Here is a 23645-nt window from a genome sequence, read left to right on the forward strand (position 1 = left end):
AGGACTTCTGGAGAGCTCATAACTGGGAGTGCATAAGAGTAGATCCTATCCCAGAATAATGACTCAATTCTGATCCTTTTGCGGGGCTTATGAGAGACGGAATTATAAGGCCTTCCCAGGGGAAGCTGTAGGATCCTCAGAAATCAACATGGTTGTGAGGAAGTCTCTTTCCTTTACAGGGACCTTGCTAAGGTAGTACTCCTGGCTTCTCCCTGTCCCCATGCACATCTCCTTTGATCCAGGGTTGCCAGCCATGTGATAATTCTGGTATAACTGGCTCTGCCACTTCCTGTCTCCTTCTTCAAGGGAGGGAGCTGCCCACTGGGAGGGTGCATAATCCCCTGATCCCCAAGTGCCCACTCTCGGCAGGATGAGTTTCTTGTGATTCTACCACCAAACTTGGACCAACTTGGACTTCAGGTTTAACAGTTCCAACTGATACCATCATAGCATCCTTGATTCTTGTTCCCTTTTAATTCTCCTTTGCTCTTGCCTGGGCCTGAGATTTGGTTTGCTGGAAGAGAGAATACATTCACTCTTTGTTCAACCACTCAAGTGTGTGAAGCCCTGTTGTGGGTCGAGGGGATTTAAAAATGCACGCTTCTTTCAATGACCAGAAATGCAAAAATTCAGTGTAGAGAAACATGTTTAACAGTACAGACATGGTGTGGTTCTTGCACAGGGGTGTGGCAGAGGTTAATGGCCTCCTTCTTTTAAGTTTGAGCATACAAATGGTCTACCTTTCAAAGCCTACAAGTCCCAGCCTCAGTTGCAGTGAGCATATAAATTGCATAGGAATGTAGATGACATTTAATTCCTTAAAAGGAAGCCACCTGTCCTCTACTCTCTCTTCCTCCAGTCACTCAGGTGGGAGTGTGGTATGGCAAGCCAGTTTTAGCCACACAGATCAGGATGATGGAGCACCAAGTGAGAAGCAGCTGGGCCTCTGCCCGAGAGGAGGAACCTCTCACTGACCCCTACCACCAATCTATGTGTGGGAATTTTTGAGTAAAAGACAAATTATTGAGTGAAAGACAAATCAGCTTTGGGTCTGTGGTTGCAGCAGGTTGACCTTGCTTAGCATAAGAAGGAGCTAAGCAAGTGCATGCGGTTGTGGGGTGATGGTGAGCACGGTGTGCAACAGGGGCAGAAGAGTGTTGGAAGATGTAACAAGGTGAAGGCAGACGCTCAGCTCTCGGTGCTTGGCCATCTTCTTATTGACTTGGAAAATTCCCTTTCTCATTCCTTTGTGTGAGACCCAAGTGTGACCACATCACCAAGGTGGGTGTTGGAAGATACTAGGGTCATGAGATGGGATTTCCCTTGGGCTACAGGGAGACATTTCTACTGATGAGCACAGCAAGGATTTGAAAGGGGGACTTGGACTCCTGCGTGTGGCGGAGTAATGGTATGGGAGAGGGACAGTGACATGTATGAAGAGGACGTCTCCGTCTACTCCTGACCCTCCTTGCAGGGCAGTGCAGTCTTCTTCCCCTCAAAGGAAGCAGGACTCAGCCAAGCAGAAGTTCCAACAGAGTAGATGGTGTTGCAGGGAATGGTTGTAACATTCCAGAAATTACAGCGCAATAGTTTAGGGGCTTGGGCCAGGAAAACATAGACCTGAGCCAAATGGAGGTGATAAAGAATGGACTCAACCAGTGTTGAGTGACTATTGATTAAGAGTATAAAGGAAGCAGGAGGCTGGGACTTGGGAGCAGTGGCCCTGGGCTGTTCTGACTTTGCTCCAACACTCCAAATGGTGATGTCATGGTGTGACCATGTGTGGGATTACAGGTATCTATTAAAATACAGGTATGCGCTTTCCTATAAAGAAATATATTCTTTTTATGGTCAGAAAACAATATCTTTTTAAAAATCCTTTTCTTGGGCTGAGGTTGTAGCTCAATAGCAGAGTGCTTGCCTAGCATGTGCAAGGCACTGGGTTTGATCCTTAGCACCACATACAAAAATAAAGGCATCCTGTCCATCTACAACTACAAAAAAATTTTTTTTAATCAAAATCAAAATCCTTTTCTTTATTTCTTTTTCTGAGATGGGGTCTTGCTATGTTGTCCAGACTGGCCTTAAAGTTGCAGTCCTTCTACCTCAGTCTCCCAAATTGCTGGGATTATAGGCAATGCCAGGTCACCCAGCTAATGGGGAGATTATTTAATTTCTTCAGTTCTTCATTTGCTCATCTGTAAAATGCAGGGCTGGCCTCAGTGGCCTCCCAGACTATGACTGCCTTCCTGCTCCACTTCCATGAGGTTCCTCCCTTCAGTGCGCAGGTGGGAATAGCAAACCAAGGACCAGGGGTAAATCAGCAACCACAGCAAAGATCATGACAGCACATTGCCAGTATTTGCCAATATGTTGTAAACAGAAATGGCACGTGGTAAAATGGAGGGAGCTCATGGTGGATTATGTGATGGGCAGTGTGCTGTTTGAGGATCTGTGGCAGGAGCCCAGGGGACCGCTGCTTCCTCTCCCCCCAGCAGGCCTTTCTCACCTGAGTGTAGGGGCTGCTTCTGGAGGGCCAGGCATTTGCTCATGTACCCTTGGGGCAGGGTTCTCAGGTTGACTGTTCTTTGGAACTGACTGGGAGGCCTTTCAAAGTACCTGTGTCCAAGCCCCACCCAAACCCATCAGATCAAGTAAAACAAATATCTAGATCAAAGATGTCAATTTCTAAATACTAAAATAGGCACATCACATAGCTTTTTAACCATTACAAATAGTTTTCATTGGATATTTCTGATTTGCCCTCTTTTCTTCAACTGCTTTAAAGTTCTCAAAATGCCTGGGCTTTTAAATCAGTTAATGCTTCTTCAGTACAGTTTAAAGAGGGTAAGGGGCTGAGGCTGAAGCTTGGTGAGGGAGCGCTTGCCTGGTGTGTGCAAGGCCATGGGTTACAGCCCTAGCACTGCAAAAAAAAAAAAAAAAAGGAAAATACAAGTCATCTAAAGATGGTAAACATTATTCTTTTAATATGTCTCATAATTATATATTAGATATAGCTATAAAGGTAAATATTAACTTTCAGCTAACTTTTTAAACATCATTTTCATCTGAAATGACAAAGACTGAAAACTTCTATGATTCCATCTAAAGAGTGCTCAAAACATTAGATATTTTATATTTTTACCATAAAATATATAGTAAATCTAAATATTAGGCCAGCAATGTGTTATCATTTCTACTCAAAAGAAGGTAACACAGGTGAGCATTTCCACTGTTTGGAGAGCACATTCTCTTAAGACAACTAACCAGAGGACAGTGACACAGAGAAGGTTGAGTAGTGGAGACAGAAAGAACCTCCAAATTCATCTTGCAGATTTGGAAACTGAGGCCCCAAACACTCTGAACTTTTATCTCAGGAATACCATCATTTGTGGCAGTGTATTTCATGGCAGATAAAAATAAGCACTCCCTCCACCCCAAGACATTCTGAGTTGTATATATATAATGTTTTTAGCTTTGGAAGGATGCTTATAGTGACCCTCATGAAATTTGGTACTAGCCGGGCATGGTGGCGCTCACCTGTAATCCCAGCAGCTCAGGAAACTGAGGCAGGAGGATCAGAGTTCAAAGCCAGCCTCAGCAAAAGCGAGGTGCTAAGCAATTCAGTGAGACCCTGAGTTCAGTCCCCAGTACAAAAAAAAAAAAAAAAAAAAAAAGTCGTACTACTCTTTCCGCATTACTATGAATTGTTAAACATTTTACATTTTTAAATCTTTTTTGGAAAACTGAAAAATCAGAAAATGGTTATATTGAACTATGAGCGTTCAAAGACAAAAGTCTCAGGCATTTGCAGGACTCAGATATTTGTAGGACTGTTCAGTAGCCATGATGGTAACTTCAAAGGCCCTCCTAACTCCAAGACTGATTCTCTGTGATTCTTACCCTAGGACCTAAGTTACTGATCATGCTTACAAACTATAAGAAAGTAAGGAAGAATACCACCATGCCTAAAGATGGGACATCTACTTCCATCTGCAAGAACCTAACAAACATGGAGAAAATTGCTCTGTGTGTGTGTGTGTGTGTGTCTGAGAGACAGACAGGTGGATCATTTTTGGTGGGAGAGGGGCAGACTGCAGTGCAACTCTTCAGTTAATCTCACAAACCTTTAATTCCCAGCTGGGCAGCTACTCTGTGTCCAGCTTATGCTAGGAATTTTGAGTGCTTCACACCATAGTTGTACCCTCTCTGAGCTTAGCTCACCTATCTGGTTTTAGCAAGAAGGTGAATCCTAGGCTAGGATTGTGGCTCAGTGGCAGAGCGCTTGCCTGGCATGTGTAAGGCACTGGGTTCAATCCTCAGCACCACTTAAAAATAAGGTATTGTGTCTATCTACAACTAAAAAATTTAAAAAAAAAAAAAAAGGTGAATCCTTAAGATGATCAGAGAGACCAGGAGATTTCAGGGAAATACTCCCTTGTATTATTCATTATTTTCATACTCCTCTCTATCCCTTGCTCTCCTTTCTTTAAAAAAAAAAAAGGCATAACTCACTGTATACAATTAACCCCTCAATCACCTCTGTTCAAAGCACTTACACATGCACGCAGCCTGAAAACCATGGAGAACCTCTCACTCCCTGTAGCCTTCTGGGTTTGCAGCCCAAAGGGAGCATTTGTGGCTGGAACTAACTGAAGGAGGCCTGAGAAATCAGCTTACCAGAGCCAAGTCATCTTTAAAATCAGCATCGCTCCTGGGCCATAACAACAGCAGCTAGACAAAGGAAGAAATGGACAGTGGTCACATTTTGCACTGACAGCATAGACCCAAAGATTGTGGTGAGTAAATGACCGTCAGCAACCAGTGGCCTTCCATTCCTGCCCAGTTACTGATCAGGATTCGAGAGTTTAGGTTTCTAAGTTGGAATGAAGCAGTAAGAGGTTGCTCTGTATGGTTTTATTTTTGTTTTTGAGAGATGGAAAGCATACTAAATACCTGGATTCCTGCAGAATCCAACAACCTGAAGGCTTCCGTGTGTGGAGGAAAGTAGACTCTAGATATTTCAGGTCTGATTTCATGCAAAAGAAGGGGTGTGTGATTAGATGATGCTCTGGAACAAAAGAATATCTTTTCCTCGCCTATCACAGGGTTCACTGCCCAGTCACCTATAATAAGAGACAGATTAACAAGAGCAAAGCATATGCATTTATTTTATACAAGTTTTACATGACCTGGGAGCCTTCATAAATGAAGGTCCAAAGAAATGGGAAACTGGATTTTACGCTTGGATTTGATTCAGAACCAACAGTCATGCAGAAGCCTCGCTGGACAGAGGAGGGGGACTTACCAAGGCCTGTGTGTTCAGCTTCTCCTTGGTGTCTGTCTTTCAGGGTGAGGATGCTCCTTTCCTTCGAGTTTAGGAAGGACCTCTGGAATGAAGGTTTTATGACCTGCTCCAGGGAGAAGGGGAAGGAGTGGGGACAGTGGCCTCCCTTTTCTGCTGTTCTGTCAAATGCCCAGGGCCTGTGTATGGGAGTAGCATATGCTGAATCCCATCCTTGGACAGGCTGGTTGCCATTATGGGGGAGTAGATTGACCTGCCTCAGTGCCAAGTGATGCAAGTTCCCTGGGCTTTCCTTTTGGTTAGGCTCTGGGGACACCAGACCCGCATTGTGAATTCCATGTAGCCTGGGAGCTGTTTTCTACATTACATAAATTAGTGCCTGGCACAGAAACATACTCAGTAAATAGTTCTTGAATGAATGAATTATAGGGAAAAAATGGAGAAAAATTAGATCTTAATCATCATGGGATTGACTGGGTAAATAATGGGGCAGCCATCAACAGTGTACCCCACAGCCCTCCCCCATGCTTACGTAGATCATGCCCTACACAGAGGCACCTACTTGTTGTTGATTTAAAAAGACAGGTGACAGATTGCATGTAGAATGTGATCCTGGCATTAGTCAGGAATTCTGGTAGCCAACCGCAGAATCTTGTCTAAAGGAGTTTAAGCAGAAAACAAAAGTTTACCAAGCCCATAAGATAGCCCACTGGTCCCCTAGAGTGCAAAGAGGGGGATCTGCAGGTCGAACAGGAGACTGGGAGCTAAGAGTGAGTTCTGCTCACCTTGACCATGGACTAGTTGAGGGGCTCCACATAAGTCTAACCTCTCTGTTCTTCAGACAGGTATGGTAGGAAACCTGCACTATCTACTCCTGGGGACTGCGAGGGCAGAGGGCACAGCTCCCGGCGAGCCCAGTGATCCTGAGGGGGAGCGGAGGGAACCCCACAGCCTGCCCTGCTGCTAGCCAAGGTGTTTGGTGGGTTCAGGGTGTGAAGTGCACTTTTGACTTGTGACATTTTAAATCATGATGGGCTTATCAGAACGGAACCCCACTGTAATCAAGGATTGTCTATGTATTTCATTCCAAAGCCTCGCTCTGGCATTCACACCACTGGTCCTCCGTTCCTAACATCGGGGAGTGATAGGGTGAGTCATTCCTGTTCTTTTCCTCAAGGCTCACTGACCTTGTCACCTTCAGGAATGGGCCATTCTCATCCCTGGGCTATGTTGGAAGCTGCAAGGCTCAGCTTCTCCCCAAAAGTCTGCCCGAGCAGCAGTGACCTTGTCACAAGGCTCACGCCTAAGTATCACATTGGAACTTCCCATGCACCAAATTTTCATACGTGGTTCAAGCAATTAACTGGGAATATATGAAAGGCCAGATTCAAAACCTTTCAACTTTCCTTACAATCCCACTTTTTTGTGTGTAGCCTCTTTCTATACTAAAAAGAAAATCCTTGGTTTTCAGGTCTGCACTTGATTAGTGGAAGACTAACCCGCCTTGTGATGTGACAGGCGGTTGACAGCTGATGGCACTAGGAGGACCTCAGGGTCCCGAGGCCAGGTGCGTGGCTAGGTGGAATGCCTTTGCCCTCTCCTGCATGTCTGGAGCCCTTTCCTGGCAGAACTGCCAGCCCAGGAGAGTCTCATCTCCTTCTTGCAGGAAGGCTACAGCTTCGTTTTGATGTGCCGTTTCCAGAGGCTGCAGAGGGGCCGCACAATCTGTTCCGCTACAGGGAACCTGGTGCCGGTACCGGACGGGCTCTGGCAGGAGTTCTCGCTGCCGGGCCTCGGAAGCCAAAACCCGGCAGTGATGCGGGGCGCCTGGCCCACCGCGCGGGAAATGAACCTGCTTATTCTCACGTTAAACGCTTTATGAAAATTCACTGGGCGCAAAAGAGGGAAGAAAACCCAAGTGGTTGCGCAGTGCGCCTGGCTGGCACCGGCCAAGGAATGGGACTGCTGGGAAGGCGACGTGAAGGGCTGGCAACAGAAAGGTGGAAAACGCAAGGAGAACCAAATGCGGTGCCCACCGTGCTTTATTTTGTTAGCATTTGCTCAAGGGAAGCATTTAATTACGGGAGATCCAGTGCTCCCAGTGTTGGGGACTGGGTGGCCTGGCAGGCTCTGCAGCCTTCTCCACGTACCTGACTTCAGCTGCCTCCGGCGCACTTGGTCCTGGAGTCCAGCCCTCTGCTGTCACCAAACCTCAGGCCTCAGGGGCTTCCCAACCTGCCTATTCAAAAATAAAGTGTCCTGAGGGCTCATTGCCCCCATCCTGTGTTTTCTTTTCTTTTCCTTGTTGATTTTTGAAAAAAGTAAAATCAATTAAGAACAGGATGGAAAAGTACTACCCTTCAAAACAATGAAAAATTTGCCAACGAAAAGAAATAAAGCCTTGGGCTGGGGCTGAGGCTCAGTGGTAGAGCACTGACCTCACATGTGTGAGAGCCTGGGTTCTATACTCAGCACCACATAAAAATAAATAAAATAAAGATATTGTGTCCATCTACAACTAAAAACATATATTTTTAAAAAGCCTTTTTAGTTACAATTTTCTTTGGGAAATAATTAGGAAGCAAGACAAGTCACAACAAATAAATAAAAATAAATGATCAGCTGCTACAAAATGAGAGTATTTTTGAGTCACAGCATTCAAAGTATACAAAGATGGACTTAACTGGTGATAGTTTGCATGGAGAGTTTTTATTTATTTGTTTGTTCTATTCATTTTTAGTTTTGAAGACTTGTCTACCTTAAAAACAGTTTTTGAGAATTGTGGTCCAGTTTCATGTACCTGCAAGACATGTTTCTTTTGTGTTTGATCTCTGCCACCACACATTACATTGTGTTACCTGATTTCTTCATTCCTGGCTGCCAGGAAGACTAATTAATGCACCAACGAATCTAAAGAATCCTGTTTAGGGAAGCTGCTAGGCCATACTGCGTCCACCTTCATCTGGAGACGAGAAGTCAAGGACTCGCTCCTGCAGCCAGCTCAAGTTAACATTAGCTTGGCTGGTGTCATTGCAAGACCTAGACACTTCCATCTGTGAATTTTTATAAGCTTCCACTTAAGGAGACAAGATTCTTTGTCAGCACCTTAGACAAGTGATGTTGGGGCAGCTGGCATAGACAGGGGTCTTCACTGGCAATATGGTTTATAACCCACCTCAGCCAGCCTGCCGGGGAGTGGCCCACCTCATCTCCAAAACTTGCTACCTCCCAGGAAATGGATGTTTTCCTCCATAAAAATGAAGAAATCTTTTGCACTTTAAAAAAATTGGTTGTCAATATTTACATGAAGGGAACAATTTGGATTAGTTTCCAGCAACAAATTTCAAGTTGGCTTGAAAACTAGAGAAAGTCATCAGCCAAAACCTGTTGCAAGCATCACTCTAAAATCACTCAGGCCAGGGACAGGTGACTTGTCTGTTATCTGGTGCGCATATGGAGCCATGGAAAAACTGCCTCATTAAATTATGATCCTATCACTCTTGATTTACCCTTAAAAAGAATGAAAGGCCCTGGACCCTGCCCTGCATGGGTGATCCACAGCACCTGCAGCAAATGGCACATGATGAAGAAAGGTAGGTGCAGGGTCCTTTGATGACAGTCTTCCCTTTTGCTTGTTTACTTTGATTCTCCCACGCAGACTGGGACCCAGCAGGAGGGCTTTTAAACTAAAACAGTTAATTACCTCCTCTAACCCAGAGAAGTCTGAAACATAAATACAGCAAGAGAGAGGGCAGCTTTGCTCTGGGCTGGACTTTATACCAGTAGGAGAAAGGAGCCACCTACTCCATCCTGGTCCTCGAGGGGCAGGGTGGAGGGAGACCAATTAGAAGGTACCTGCAAGGGAGGTGGGCCAGAGCGTGCACCCTGCAGTGGTGATTTGGTCTCTGTGTCAGTACACTGGACTGTGAATCCCCAAGTCCAAACCCATGTATGAATACCCATTCTAGAGACAAAAGCAGTAGCTCTTGGGCAGGTGGGATTGAGCAGGGACTTTTCCCCTGACTGGAAGATGGATCTTCCCCAGATGCAGCCAGGGCACGGGGCAGCTTCTCAAGAGGTTCCCTCCAGCTGAACTGCAAATTCACATCCTACCAGCACCATCACCCCTTCCTCCCTAGTGGAATGCAGCCTCAGCCCTGTGCTTCTAAATCATGACCTTGCCCCTCTGCCTTGGACTCCCCTCTGCCTTTCTGACCATCCCCTGGCTTAAGCAAGGATGCTCCTCTGGCCGAATGTTCTGCCTTGGTGCTCCCATCTGCCTTTCTGTCCCTCACTGTTCCTGTCTATGCCCTTGGCCCATTTTTAGCCTCCTACTGGGTGCTGTCTCTCTCTAGACCTGTTGAAATCTTGACGGAGCCAGCCCAGGCCATCGTCCTCCGCATCTCAGCAGGCATTGCGGTCCCCTGCCTCCAAGGCCCAGGCTGTAGGTCTGTTCTGCTGACTCGCTGCTCTTCCACTTCTCATTCCGTGGGCCTTTCACTGCCAACCCCAACGGGCTGGTGGACTCCTAGAGTTCAACAGGGAGCAATTTATATATCTCTCCTGATGCCCCCACACCTGTCACCTGTCCCAGCACCTGGCATAGTGGATAGCATTTGAATAATCCTTTCCTCCTGACTAAAAATCTAAATATTGCAGCCCAGGGTCTTCAGGCAGAATCTGGGCACAGTGCACAGGAAGTTTTCTCTTCAGAATCACAAACATCCTTAAAGAAAAAGAGAGGCCCTCTTGATGCCTCGACATTTTCAAGGGTCTGGATGTCTTACCTTAAGTGAGTGACTATGTTGTCATTTCCCCCTGGATCCTCCCCATCACATAAAAGTGACCAGTGGCCCCCGGAGAGAGTGTGCTAATGCACCCCATTCCCCCACTCACAGATTGTCCTGCAGGAGCAGATGTCCTGGCTCCCTGTGCCTCTGCCACCCCACTAGAAACCAGAAGTTATAACACTGCCTCACTAAGGGACACCTGAGAACAACGGACTAGAGAAGGAAAATCAGACAAGTTGGCAGAGCCACTTGCAGACGCCACGCTGCAGCCCAATCTGAGCATGGCGTTTGGTATTTGCTTGAGAAGTTCAGCACGGGCCTTCCATAAGTAGATACTTTGGCCTTTTAAAAAGGTGTGTGCACAGTATACCTCAAAGCCACGAGTCATAAGTTCTCCGGAATACAGAAAGCACAGGTAGCAAATCTCACCGCCAGCTCCACATGGCCCTCTGCATTGTTTGGGTTTGGGGCACCTCAGAGGCCCATGAGGATGTCGGTTCAGGGTCTCAGAGATCTCAAGTACTGCTGCATACTTGTGGAAAATCCTCCAGGAGGAGGTGGGGGACGGGCAAGAGAAGGGGGAACGTGGTGGGAGGTGGATGGGCCACGGCAGCGGGGAGGCCAATCGCAGCCAGGTGCTGTCAGGGCAAAGCCAAGTGAAGGCCAGTAGCGGTTAAGCCCCTTCTTTCCACTTGAGCTCTCTCCTTCCAGGGAATTTTCATCGTTGAAAAATAAAGACCAAAAATATCACAATCCTCCTATCTCACATCATATGTAAAAATGTATACTCAAAATAAATCACAGACATACACGTTAGAGGTGAACCTATGAAACTCCTAGAGGAAGGGGAAGACATACACATAGATCTCTCTGAAATGGTCTCAACATGATAAATAATGCACAGGCACCAATAACAAAAAATGGACTTTAGCAAAATCATAACATTTTTATTTCATAAAACACCGTCAAGAAAGTTGAAAAGACAATATTTGCAAATGATTTGTCTAATAAGGACCTAATATCCAAAATATAGAAAGACCTTTTTTTTTGGTACTAGGGGCACTTAACCACCGAGCCACATCCCCAACCCTTTTTATAGTTTATTTTGAGACAGAGTCTTCCTGAGTTGCCTAGGGCCTTGCTAGATTGCTGAGGCTGACCTTGAACCCAAATCCTCCTGCCTCAGCGTCCCTAGCCACTGAGATTTCAGGTGTGCATCATCTCGCACAGTTTACAAAGAACTCTTATAACACAGCAACAAAAAGATAAACAACTCTGTTCAAAAGCAAGCAAAAGACCTCAACAGACATTTCTCCAAAAAAAGACATACCAATGCCAGTAAGTACTCAAAAAGTCCTTCATACTGGGCTCAGTGGCACATACCTGTAATCCTAGCAGCTCAGGAGGCTGAAGCAGGAGAATTGTGAGTTCAAAAACAGTCTCAGCAACTAAGCAAGGTCCTAAGCAACTTAGTGAGATCCTGTCTCAAAATAAAAAAGTCTGGGGATGTGGCTCAGTGGCTCTAATACCCAACCCCTCCCCCCAAAAAAGTCACTCAGCATTATTAATCATTAGAGAAACATAAATCAAAACCACAAGGAAGGGCTGGGGTTGTGGCTCAGCGGTAGAGCGCTCGCCTAGCACGTGCCAGACCCTAGGTTTGATCCTCAGCACCACATAAAAATAAATAAATAAAATAAAGGTATTGTGACCAACTACAACTAAAAAAAAAATTAAAAAAACACAAGGAAGTACCACATCACACCCACTAGGATTGCTATTATTTAAAAAAGAAAAACAAACAAAACAGAAAATGATGAGTGTTGGTGACAATGTAGAAAAATCTGAATCCTGGTGCGTTGCTGGTCGGACTATAAAATGGTGCAGTTTCTATGGAAAACAGTTTGGCTGTTCCTCAAAAGCTAAATGTAAAATTACAGTATGGCACAGCATAACTCAAACCCACTCCTAGGAATATACCCAAAAGAACTGAAAAGAGACACTCAGAGAAACTTGTATGCCAATGTTCACAGCAGTATCATTCTCAATGACTAGATGTGGAAACAGTCCACGTATGCATGTACAGATGACTGGGTAAACAGAACATGCTGTGTTAGACAACGGAATATTACTGAGCCATGAAAATGAGTAAAATTTGGATACATTCATGGTACGACATGAATGAGCCTTATGATATTGTTACGAGCTGGGCCCAGTGGCCCATACCTGTAATCTAAGCAATTTAGCAGGACCCTCAGAAACTTAGTGAGAACTTATCTCAAAATAAAAAGAGTTGGGGATGTGGTTCAATGGTAAAGTGCCCCTGAGTTCAATCCCCAGCACCAATAAAATAAGTAAACAACTTAATAAATAATAAAAATAAAATGGATAAGTAGGACTGAGTTGTGACTTAGTGGTAGAGCACTTGTCTAGTATGTGTAAGGACCTGGGTTTGATCCATAGCACTGAAAAAAGTTAAATTTAAGATGAAAGATTTTATGTTATATATTTTACCACAATTTTTAAAACTGAGCAAAGGATTGATAGAGATTTCCCCAGAGAAGAATTAAAATGGCCACTAAGCACACAAAAAGGTTTTCACTGCTATCAGTCAACGGGGAAATGCAACTCAAAACCACGAGAGACCACTTCACACCCTCTAGGATGGCCAGCTCAGGAACACAGATGGCAGCAAGTGGCGGTGAGGACGGGGAGTGACCGGAAGCTTAGAGCTACTGGTGGGAACATAAATTGTGCAGCCACTTTGGGGCGAGCCGACAGGGCTAAACCTGGAGTGACCACTGGACCTGGGAGTCACACTTTCTCTCAGATACACACCCAAGAGAAATGGCGATATGTGTCTACTCAAAAACATGCACTAGAAGAGCAGCATTTCTCCTAACAGCCAAAAAAATGGAAACAACCCAAATGTCCATTAACTGATGGTAGGTGAACAAAATGTGCTCTAATCACATGGTGGAACATTATTTGGCAGTAAAAAAGAAGTACTGATACATGGCAAAACATGGATGAACCTCGAAACACTATCCTAAGAGAAAGAATCCTGTCACAGAAGAAAGAGTATGTAGGCATGGCTCCATTTATAAATTCCAAACCTATAGAGATAGAGAGTACATTAGGGTACACTTTAAATGGGTGAATTATATGCCATGTGGCTTTTATCTCATTAAAACTGTTACAGAAAAAAAATCATAGACCTAAAAATTATCTTCCTCCCAATTTTTTTTCTGAAACAACAAGCAAAATAAATTTTAGGTTGTTAGCCAGTCTTTAACTTCTTATTGTGCAAATATTTGAATATACACAAATGTAAAGACAATAGTGTAAAAAGTCCCCATATATTCATTAATCAGCTCTGAAAAAAAATCAACATTTTAAAGGTATCTTTAACATTTTTTTCTCAAACTTTATTAGAAAAAATGTCATCCAGTGAGTCCCTGGGCCATATTTTCCCATGGTTTTGTTGGCCTGCTTTTTCTGTCTGCTTATCTGTCTGTCCTCCTATCTATCCATCAGTTCATTTTTTTTTATTCATTTCAAAGTGAGCTGCAGACAGCAGGTCAGTTCCCCTTAACTACTTTGTGCTTGTCATTGAGTAAAAGATGATATTTGTTCTTAGTTCTCTTTGTGCTTTTGAGATGTGATTTATATACCGTGAAATGCACAAATTTAAAGTCTGTCTTCCATGATTTTTGACAAATGTGAAGGTTTGTGTAACTCAGGTGAAAGCTATTGTTCCAATGTCTTTTCAAAATATTTTTAAGCATTCAGAGGCCATAAAAATATATTATTTTCATAGATTTTTGTATCTTAGAGTTGTGTTGTGTAGGATTTCCTCTTTTTTAGTTAAATCTCTGAGAGCCAGAAATTCCAATTACATACTATAAGCTTCCCATCCAGACACATCCTGAGCCTTCTCATTCCTTCAAATGAAAGCCAAGTTTGTATTTTTACAATAAACCTGTGTTTTAATGTATTTTTCATGATTAACACATCAAAAACTTTGCTCTACCAAAATCCACATTTTCAGAGTAAACCATGTCTGACATGTAGTAGTTGGTGGGAATCAATGCATGACACTTTAAACCACTTAACACATGGTATCTTCAATATTGTAGATATCTTTTTTGGGAAATAGGCAATCCAAGATTTCTTTTGTGTAGGAAAAAAAAAACAGTGGGATAGACAGTCAACACACCACCTCACGTAAGGAGACACCCCACCAGGCTGCAAGAACCTGTGAGAATTCATTTCCCTTCTCTTCCTATGCAGTTGCTACTACCTACTACAGTCCCTGTGATCATTGTTGTCATTAATTTTGATGTTAGAAAGAAGAATCGGGGCTGGGGATGTGGCTCAAGCGGTAGCGCGCTCGCCTGGCATGCGTGCGGCCCGGGTTCGATCCTCAGCACCACATACCAACAAAGATGTTGTGTCTGCCGAAAACTAAAAAATAAATATTAAAAAATTAAAAAAAAAAAAAAAAAAAGAAAGAAGAATCCAATATAACTTACTAGTGATGACCTGTTTTAGGTCACAGGCACTTCTGTTTTTTTAATATAAATGTATACAATTAAAAAAGAGAGAGAGACCCCTCAATGGAATAATTCACTCCATTTTTTTGTTTTAAAACAAACTTGACCTTGACATTTTCAATAAAATTTTCTTAAAGATCCTGATATCGGGGCCTTCTACTTAGAATTTGGGTCACTCCATGCTGGTGTCACCATTTTACAAATGGAAATGAGATAAGATGGGCAAATCCAGAAAAGAGAATTTGCTAGTGTTTCTGAATACATGATGTGATGATTTTGCTGAATGAAAATAATAATCGTGTGTGTGTGTGTGTGTGTGTGTGTGTGTGTGTGTGTTTAACAATGGCTGTGCATCTTCCTGGATTGGAAATACTCCCTATTTCTTAATTACCAAGTCTCCCGCCCCAGCTTTCTGGCTGCTCCTGTTGCATGCAGGGTCAGGGTTGTCTTTGTGATTTCCTCTGGAAAGGGCTGTACATTAACATTCAAGGTTTGGGGAGGAGAGTGGAAGTTGAAGGAAAAGGTGTTAATTCAGATGTTATGAAACTGTGATAATGCTATTATTTAAGGCACTTATTTGGGTGTGTTTGTACTTTGTAGTTTTATAAATAAGCCCAAGGGGCTCCTCGGGAGTCTCGATCCTCCTTGAGTCTCGTATCCTGTCTGTCTCATCCTATCCGACAGTAGAAGTGATGCCGCTCTAATCCCTGCAAGTTCGGAACTAATGAACTGACTGCTGAGCTGCCGCCACGGAGCTTGGTCCCAAACTATACTGTACTTCACACTCGATTTATTCTCCAGATGGCGAGACTGTGCCGCCCTGCCGCGAGGGACCACCTCTTCCACTGGAGTGTAAAAGTGGACGGATGTTGTTTTCTTTGCAGATTTGGTCATTCTGAGCTGGAAACTTGCGAGGATGATTAGTTATTAGCTTTAATGGGTGCCAATGGAACCAACTGCACGCATATTTTCTCCTTTAATTTTGGAGCCTGTAGATCTCGGGGAGGGTTGATTTATCTCTTTCTGACGTCACCAGAGCGTGTCTCCTCCCCAGGTGATAAGAATCCAGTCTCTGAAATCATAGCACGCCTTGGTTCCTGGCCCAGACACAGTCACATAATACGATGGCTTATGGATAAGGACAAGTTTATTAGCCCCTGGTCCACTGCACTGAGCAGCCCATGGCACGGAATATCGATTGACTGCGGGAACTTGGGGAACACCACTTTTTAGAACAGGGTCCTGCAGAGAATCCGATCTGTACCAACTTTCTCTGCAACCTCTGCAAGTGTGGGATCAAACATGCTTCAGAACACACCATGGCGATTAGTCCCTTCGAAGATCTGATGTAACCATTGGTAAAGGCCTTATTTGGTCTTTTGCGGCTTGTCAGATCTTAGGGACACAGTTCATTCCACAGTGAGAACACTCCACCAGGGTGTCCCAGTGTGACACCTGAGTGCAATGCATTTTAAACCTCATTGTGTACAACCTGAGTTGCTTCCAGGATCTAAGTTCCCCACCAAAGTTCTTTCTCAAGTGGCCTCTTTATTTAAATGTCCTTTTTCTTCTGTCCCCAGGAAGCACTTCCCACCCCCAATCCACCAGGCCACCCTGAGGGCACTCATCCACCTGCGCAGGTGGAGATGGAGGGGTGAACAGGGCAGGAGGAAAGTGTGAAGGGGACAGAGGGATGGAGATGAGAGAGACTGTGGCAAGAAGCAAGGTGTGTGTGTAGAGGGAGAGGGAAAGGGCAGAAGAGCAGAATTTCTTGTTTTTCACAACTGGGCGGACTGTAACTCCCTCTAACTAAACACCCAGCATTAAACTTGATTGTTCTTAGAAACTGCCTTCCTTTCAGCCCAACAGATGGCATGGGTGTGTTTTGCTAGCAGTAACATATTTCACCATTAAAATACCAAAAAGAAAAAAAAATCAACATGCTTGTTGGTTGGTGTAAATTCAATGAAGTTGTTGGGTATTTTGGGATACATACCAGAGGGATGCATACTTAGTTTATGTAAATTGCAACAAGCAACAGCCTGTTAATAAGGGTGTTGTATGGCAATATACCTCAAAAGCCATCATCTCTTTTTGGAAAGGTACAGCGTGATGAAGTGGAAAGAGCTTGGTTTTTAGTTCTGAGCCAAAAATAAATAAATAAATAAATAAAAGAAACCAATAAAATGCTGAGTATTCACTGCTCATTATTATAACATGAAAAGTACTAATCAGATTATGCCTAAAGTTGGAATTAGGGACTTCATTTGGAGCCAATTTCACAGAGGCTGAATTTTACTAAGTAAACCGGAATGTGCTGAAACCATGGCAATCTGACTTTAGATAAAAATCACAAACAGGTTTAGAACACAAGCTTTGAACAAACAGTCCCCTTCAAATCCAAATGAAACCACCCAACAGCTCCTCGAGGTCAGATTCAGTTTGTCGCCAACATTAACAATTCAGGAAGTTGATGTTGCCAGGGATCCTGCAAAGTTGAGCACACATGCAGATTACAGGATGGATATGAGGACACAATGATTTTCAAATACATTTCAGCCTAAACAACCTAGTGAGTTCCCTTCAATTTTCCATTCACTGTCCCAAAGGACCCTTTGCAAGGAGGCTGACTTGCTACTGAAAGAGAATCTAGAAGCTGGAAAATATTTACCAACTGGAGCAATCCAGGGTCTGTAGCTGTCCGGGCTACATGGAGCATGGTCATGGTCTGGGTTCTCTGAGGCTATGGATCTAAAAGCCTGCACTGCTGTAGAGGAGGAAGCATTTCTCCTGCAGCTCTAGGCGGCCTTGGAACCATGATACCAAGCTAACTCTTGCACTTAGCCCCCAGTGTTTCCATATCTAGTTCATGGTGGAGCTGGAGTTTTACTGTTGTGGAGTAGCCAAAGGTATTTGATTTGGAACTGAACCATCATTGACTACCATCTCTCTAACTTTAGCTGACATGAGCTCTCTTGCTTTTGTCTAAACTTGGCCTAATTCTTGGCAGTCTAAGCTCTGTAAATCAGGACTTCACATGGCTGTCCTCAACTGGTCCTCAGCACTGTTTCCATCTGACCTGACAACGCTAAGCTACCGTTTCCTCGTGCTGTTTAACTCAGACCACATTTGGAGCCTTCCTTGCTCCACTCTGTTGTAGACCCACATCCGTCTGGTTTAAATCTGTGTCCAGCTTGTCTCATTGATTGGACTTAGACTCCGCATTGGCTTAAATAATTCTTTCTTGTCTCCGTTTTGCTATTTTCCTAGATAAGTACTGCTATTCAAATGGCTATATATTGTTAAGACTTTTTTTTTCCCTAAACCATATTCATCAGCAGTGAGAGGCTTTCAAGTTTTATTAGTATCATAAAAACCCTTCCCAAGTGAAACTACTTTTGGTAAGTGTTCATTCTGACAAGGAGAATTTGTTGAGGGCTGTTGGCAAGTTGGAAGAATTTGTTTTTGAAAACTGAAATTGGCAGGAAGTAATGACCCCAAGTGTTTTCTTTCTGTTGACACCAACCCCACACCCTTCTCTCTCCACACCCCACCCCCAGCGCCCCCAAGCCAAAGCCAATAAATAACATAATTGGTCTCATACCATTTTTCTTGGGTTAATTCAAATATTGAAGCAGAATTTTACCCTTTCAGTTTTTCTTAACTGTGGAGCAAAGATTGTCAAATTCAGGGGGAATAAAACAAACTGTATTTGTCAAGCACTTCATGAAGGAATTTCTTGGTGATGTTTTTGCTTCCACCTAAATAAGTGTGAGCATTTCTTGTAGTATGAAGTGTCAGATTCCTGTGAGCACCTGCCTAATTGAATGTCAAGATGCAACTCAGTTGCAAAAAATAAAACAAGAAAGAGAAGTAAAAGAAGCACACTATATGGGGATAAAGAAAAATAAACCATTTTTTCCCTAATGTGAATAGGCTGACAGATGAGACTGCCACAATCCAGATGTTGCCCAGTTTCTTATATTTATTAAATGAGAAAATGCAAGGACTTAGAACCATGCGTAGGCCTAGTTAATGCTCCATCAATGAATAACTGCTTATTAGTTTTTTGTACCTTTCCAACTAGAAAGCAGCACCAATGAGCAAGATGAAGCTGACATTTAGAATACACTAGTATGCGTGATGGCAAGTACCGGATGAGTGACATCCTGTGAACGAAGTCTACCAACAGCTCAACAATCACATTGGATAACTTATTTCACTTATTTCTTTGGTGGGCGGGCAATGTATAGACCTGAGAAAGGTGCTCACACTGAATCCACGCAGCAGTGTCACACCACACTCAGTTGTGTTCCCCTTAGAAATTAAACTAAAAAGGTAACTTTTTATTGACACAGAATGAAGCTCGACTGAGAATAGTAGAAACTCTTGAAGGCTTTGATCTGGGCCCAACAGAAAAGTGCGTGAGAATCAACTCGGTGTCTAGCGGTCTGGCGGAGGAGGACCTTGAGACCCTTCTGCAATCCCGGGTCCTTCCTTCCAGCCTGATGCTACCAAAAGTGGAGAGTCCTGAGGAAATCCAGTGGGTGAGTAGCCAGTGCTTTGCTTAAAACTTAGGACCATCTAAGAGAAGGGGTTTGGGTGCCACTGGTTTTGAGAAGGCTGCATGGATCAGAGAGGAAGGAACTGAGAAGGAGGAGTGAACACAAGCAGCCATCTCCTTCACCTGAGCGCCCGCCTTTGCCCAGAGTGTTCTTTGGAACAATTGTCCTTTAGACACAATGCTTGGGTTTCCTAATCGGATCTGTGGTTTGGACAGAACTGGCTCCTTGCTAGCCCTCCCAGAGCTATCCTTGGATGCCAGGTTGTCAGAGCACCACTCCTGCCACCACTGTGTAGGCCCAGAGCCTAGGCTTCAACCAGGAAGGGTCATGACATAAATGGCTCTTACCAAGTTGCGTTTGAAATCATCACAGGCCTCCAGAGGACAGCAGCCGCATATGAAAAAATGAACCCAACATAGGGGAAGAAAAGGTCACTCCTTAGGGCAACTAGAGGAATAAGCAGGAAGCTTTTAACTAGTGGTTTTAATTAGCACAGATATTATTTCCTGAACAGTTCTCTAGTGCGTCCTTTTTAAATTGCTGACAGGTGTGTTTGTGTTTCATGACAGACTTTTCAGCCAATAAAAACCTGAAATGTAAAGTGGTTGGCATGTCAAATTACTTAAGAAAACTTCAGAATGGGCCCAATTATACTATGATTGTTTTAATTGTGAGACAGACGGGGGACAGGGTTAGATTTTTTTCTGGGGTTGCCAGTATTGTGCAGGTCTCTGATGAATGAATGCCATTCCAATGTGCCAATCTGGGGCAGAGCCTGCCAGATGTGCTGGATGTTTGTTTGGTGGGCAAGTGAGCTGAGGGGGTTCAAAGCCACATCTAGTGTTGTCTGGATGGTTATGGATGTAAGCATAGTGATCCAATGAGGAGCTCTGATACCTGATGAAGTTTTAATAATCTGAATGTTGAGTCTGTATGGTCCAATGCAGGGGCCACCTGCCACGTGTGTCTATTGAGCACTTGAAATATAGCCAGTGCAAATTGAGATATGCTGTAAGTATAAAATACACACTTAATTTTGAAGACCTGAACCCCCCCAAGAGGGGGAGAGAATGTAAAATACCTCAATAATTTTCATAACGGTTGCACACTGAATTAACATTGGAATCTAGTGGGTACAATGTAAGGTATTATGAAAATCAACTTCACCTGTTTCATTTTACTCTTTGAATATGCCAACTAGAAAGTTTAAAACTGTACTTGTAGTTTCTGTCCTAATTCTGTGGGATGGTTCTGTTGGATTCTTCTTGAAGCCCCGTTGTCAAGGACCCGGATTTACTTATTGAACTTGGAGTTCTCTCCAAGGGTATCCTCAGAAGCGGTGCCCTCAGATTCCAGAGTGTTGGTATCCTGAGGGCTCTGGCCCCATTCAGATATGACTTAGGTTGATGCAGATGGACTCTGAAGTCACTCTTAGCCTTTGGTTTCATCCTTGATGCCTATTTATCACGGGCCTTACCTTTATTTTGAGAGGGGGCTCCACCCCAGCCCCTAGCTGCGGCCTGTTTGCTGATTCAGATGCTGGGTTGTGGGGAACATGCTGCAGTTAAATAGAACTTCTAGTTAACAGAAGTCTTTGGGGCTGTTTATTTTTTCCTCTCCGTTTGTATTTATGCGAAGCGTAAAGCCCAGAGCCTGATGCACAACTGAAAGATGGGCTTACTTGTTTTCTTTTGTGTGAGAATCTCTTGCTCGCCTTTTGTCGCTAGTGTGGGTTCTTGTTTGACTGGCACGGCTTATTGGACTATAACAAGCGTAACTCTGCCTCTTTTGTCGTGGGACAATTCTCCCACAAATCCCGAACAGTGTGCATTCTTCCAACACACTATTGGGTGTGCACTGGAATTGAAAGAATTGCTGAGCCCTGCTACTTCATCTCCTCCCCAATCTCTTTGTAATTTTCCCCCCTTCTTTTCCTACCCCCCTCCCCGGTCCCCTCCACCTCACTGAAATGAACACTTTACCAGGCCGGAAACATTTAATCGTCTCCTTTTGAAAAAATTAATTGAAACTTCTCCACTAGTTACCTTTTGTGTTAGTACTTAATGCAATTTTTTAAGAAGAAGAGGGAGGGGGAGGGGGGAGGCGGGGCTAGCATATTTAATTTTTAAATGCCCCTATTGGCTTAAAAACAAAAAAGCACGGCAGATTTTGCTCACTAAGAACAGGGACTCTCTTGTAAAGGGTTTACCTAGTTGTAAACATTAAGGTTTTTGTAGTTCTAACGGTTATCACAAAGCACTGGGCAAATAGGAGTTCAAGTTTTCTTTTTGGAAGGAGAAAAGAAAATCTCCGGCTACCTACTGAACGTCCAGACCACTAACATTTCACTACCCATTTTCTAGCTTAATTGTGACATAAATCACGTTGTATTTTCCTTTGCACCGAGTGCCATGCATTTTGTCCCCTTGCAGAGCGCGTACTGCCTTCTGGTCCCGGCCGATTCGGTCATTCCTTCCCTGCAAAGTTCCTAGGAGGTGATGCTGATGCTGTCTGAGGAAGGGAGGGCAGGGAGCGACGGGAATCATTCTTCATTACTGAAAGCTGTGATTTATTTTAGCCTAATTGTAAAGTTACTGCAAATTGCTCAAAAGCTTTTTAAAGATCCCAGTGATTAGATTTTTTTAGGGGGGGGGGGGTGTGCACAGGCGAGGAGGGGGCAGCTAAAAGGGGAAATAACACCTCTAATCCCGCTTCTGGTAAATAGGCTGCCAGCTTTTAAAATGAGTTTCCTTTCTATTAGTCAGAATATTATGCTAAGCCTTAAGCATTAGTTTTTTTATGTTGCCATAGCAGCCTTATTCCTGCAGGGTGGTGACCTGTGATGATTACAGTACAAAGCTTATAGGGTCTTGAAACCCCCTTTGAAGATGAAAAGTCTTTGATGGTTTATATTTATGCAAATCTCTTAGATATGATTTACCCAACTGAGACTGAATGGAGAGATGATTAAAATTCCCTTTTCCTTTGATATCCATTAATGGCTGAATATTCCTTAAATTTAAAATGGATATATGTTTTCATCTTTATTTACAAAAATATCTTTATCATACCTGGGTTTCTTTTTTTTATCTCCTCACATCTTATTAGATCTAGATAGACATAATAGATTTACAATTTAGATTGTGGGTTTTTTTTTTTTCCCCCTTTTGAAAGGGGGGTGGGGGATCTGTGCGAGAGCTTTGTATGTTTCCAGATGATAGATTTTGGAATTTGGGCTACCCCACTGGCAGCGCAGAGCTGGCTGTGAACTGGTCTCATGGAAAAAATTGGCGAGCTTTGGTCTTCAAAGAATTAAACTTCCTTTTTAAGGTCTTCCTAGGTAAGCTAAAAAAATTATGAAGAAACCCCTTCGGAACAAAGGGTAATGGTGCTATAATGGATGGTATGGACTCGGCGTAGAAGGCCAGGGAGCACTTACACTGATGTCAGTGCCCGGCAGAAACAAAAACAGACGTGCAGGTAGAGCAGGGCGCATTGTTTTAAGGGCCTACCATTTGCATTTAACGCAGAGGGCGAGAGGTCTCCAGTAAATATGTTTTCAAGGGAAGCATTTAAACCGGGGATCTCTAACTCCTAGGCCTCAAGTTGCTCCTGGTGGGGGTGGGGGGAGGCGGTGACGCTCGGGGACTTTGCTATTTAGTTTGGTGGGAACTTTGTTACCTTTTTTCTTTGGTCTTTCCTTTTTTAAAAAAATTCTTTTATGTGGGTGAGGAGGCTGGGATATTACTCCCTCAGGTCAAAGATTTAAGTACTATTTCTATGTCTACATTGCAGTGATTGTTACTTCTGTTTTTATTTTATTTTATTTTTTACCACTAATCACCTGACACTTTTGATTTTAGTTTTCAGACAAATTTTCATTCCACTTAAAAGGCCGAAAACTTGAACAACCAATGAATTTAATCCCCTTTGTGGAAACTGCAATGGGTTTGCTCAATTTTAAGGTAAGAAAACCATAACGTGGTTACATAAGTTAGTGTTTTATTTGTCACCTAAAGAGAACTTTTGTTTTCAATTTCAACATCTACTAACATTTTTTTAGAAAGATTTATAAGCAAGGTAAACCGTGAGCACCATTTATTTTCTTTATAGTTTAAAAACCAGGTTTTCAGCATCTTAGAAAACAAAGAAATTGGTTGAGTAGAAAGGAAAAGCTTCCCACTCCTAAATATTTCAATGAAATATGCACATGTTCCTAGTAATAATTTTAATTTAAAAAAATCACTGTATACTATACCTTGAATTGTTAACATTTATAGATTGAATATAAAATAAATGGGAATTTTACAATAAAGGTATAAAATAAATGGAAAATCTATTTTGTCACTTTAATGAATTAACTTTGAATTGTTCTTTTTCTATCAATAGCTTTCCATCGAAAAATTTTCTGGCCTCTTTATAGCAGCAT

At 43.2% G+C, this 23645-nt stretch overlaps 1 protein-coding gene across 4 annotated transcripts in view; it reads left to right on the plus strand.

The window, feature by feature from the left end:
* The window catches only part of Clybl (citramalyl-CoA lyase), a 240134-nt gene that overhangs the window by 174817 nt on the left and 41672 nt on the right, over positions 1-23645 (plus strand). For all 4 annotated transcript variants that reach the window (XR_011707426.1, XM_071611618.1, XM_071611617.1 and 1 more), the window contains exons 3-4: positions 19010-19198; positions 23080-23181. Coding sequence is in view for 3 of the 4 variants with exons in the window: in XM_071611618.1 (XP_071467719.1) it covers positions 19010-19198; positions 23080-23181 (291 nt within the window). In the remaining variant the exon portion in view is untranslated. The remainder of the gene's footprint in view (positions 1-19009; positions 19199-23079; positions 23182-23645) is intronic.

This window comes from Marmota flaviventris, chromosome 4 (genome assembly GCF_047511675.1).
Source record: "Marmota flaviventris isolate mMarFla1 chromosome 4, mMarFla1.hap1, whole genome shotgun sequence".
Taxonomy (NCBI): Eukaryota; Metazoa; Chordata; class Mammalia; order Rodentia; family Sciuridae; genus Marmota; species Marmota flaviventris.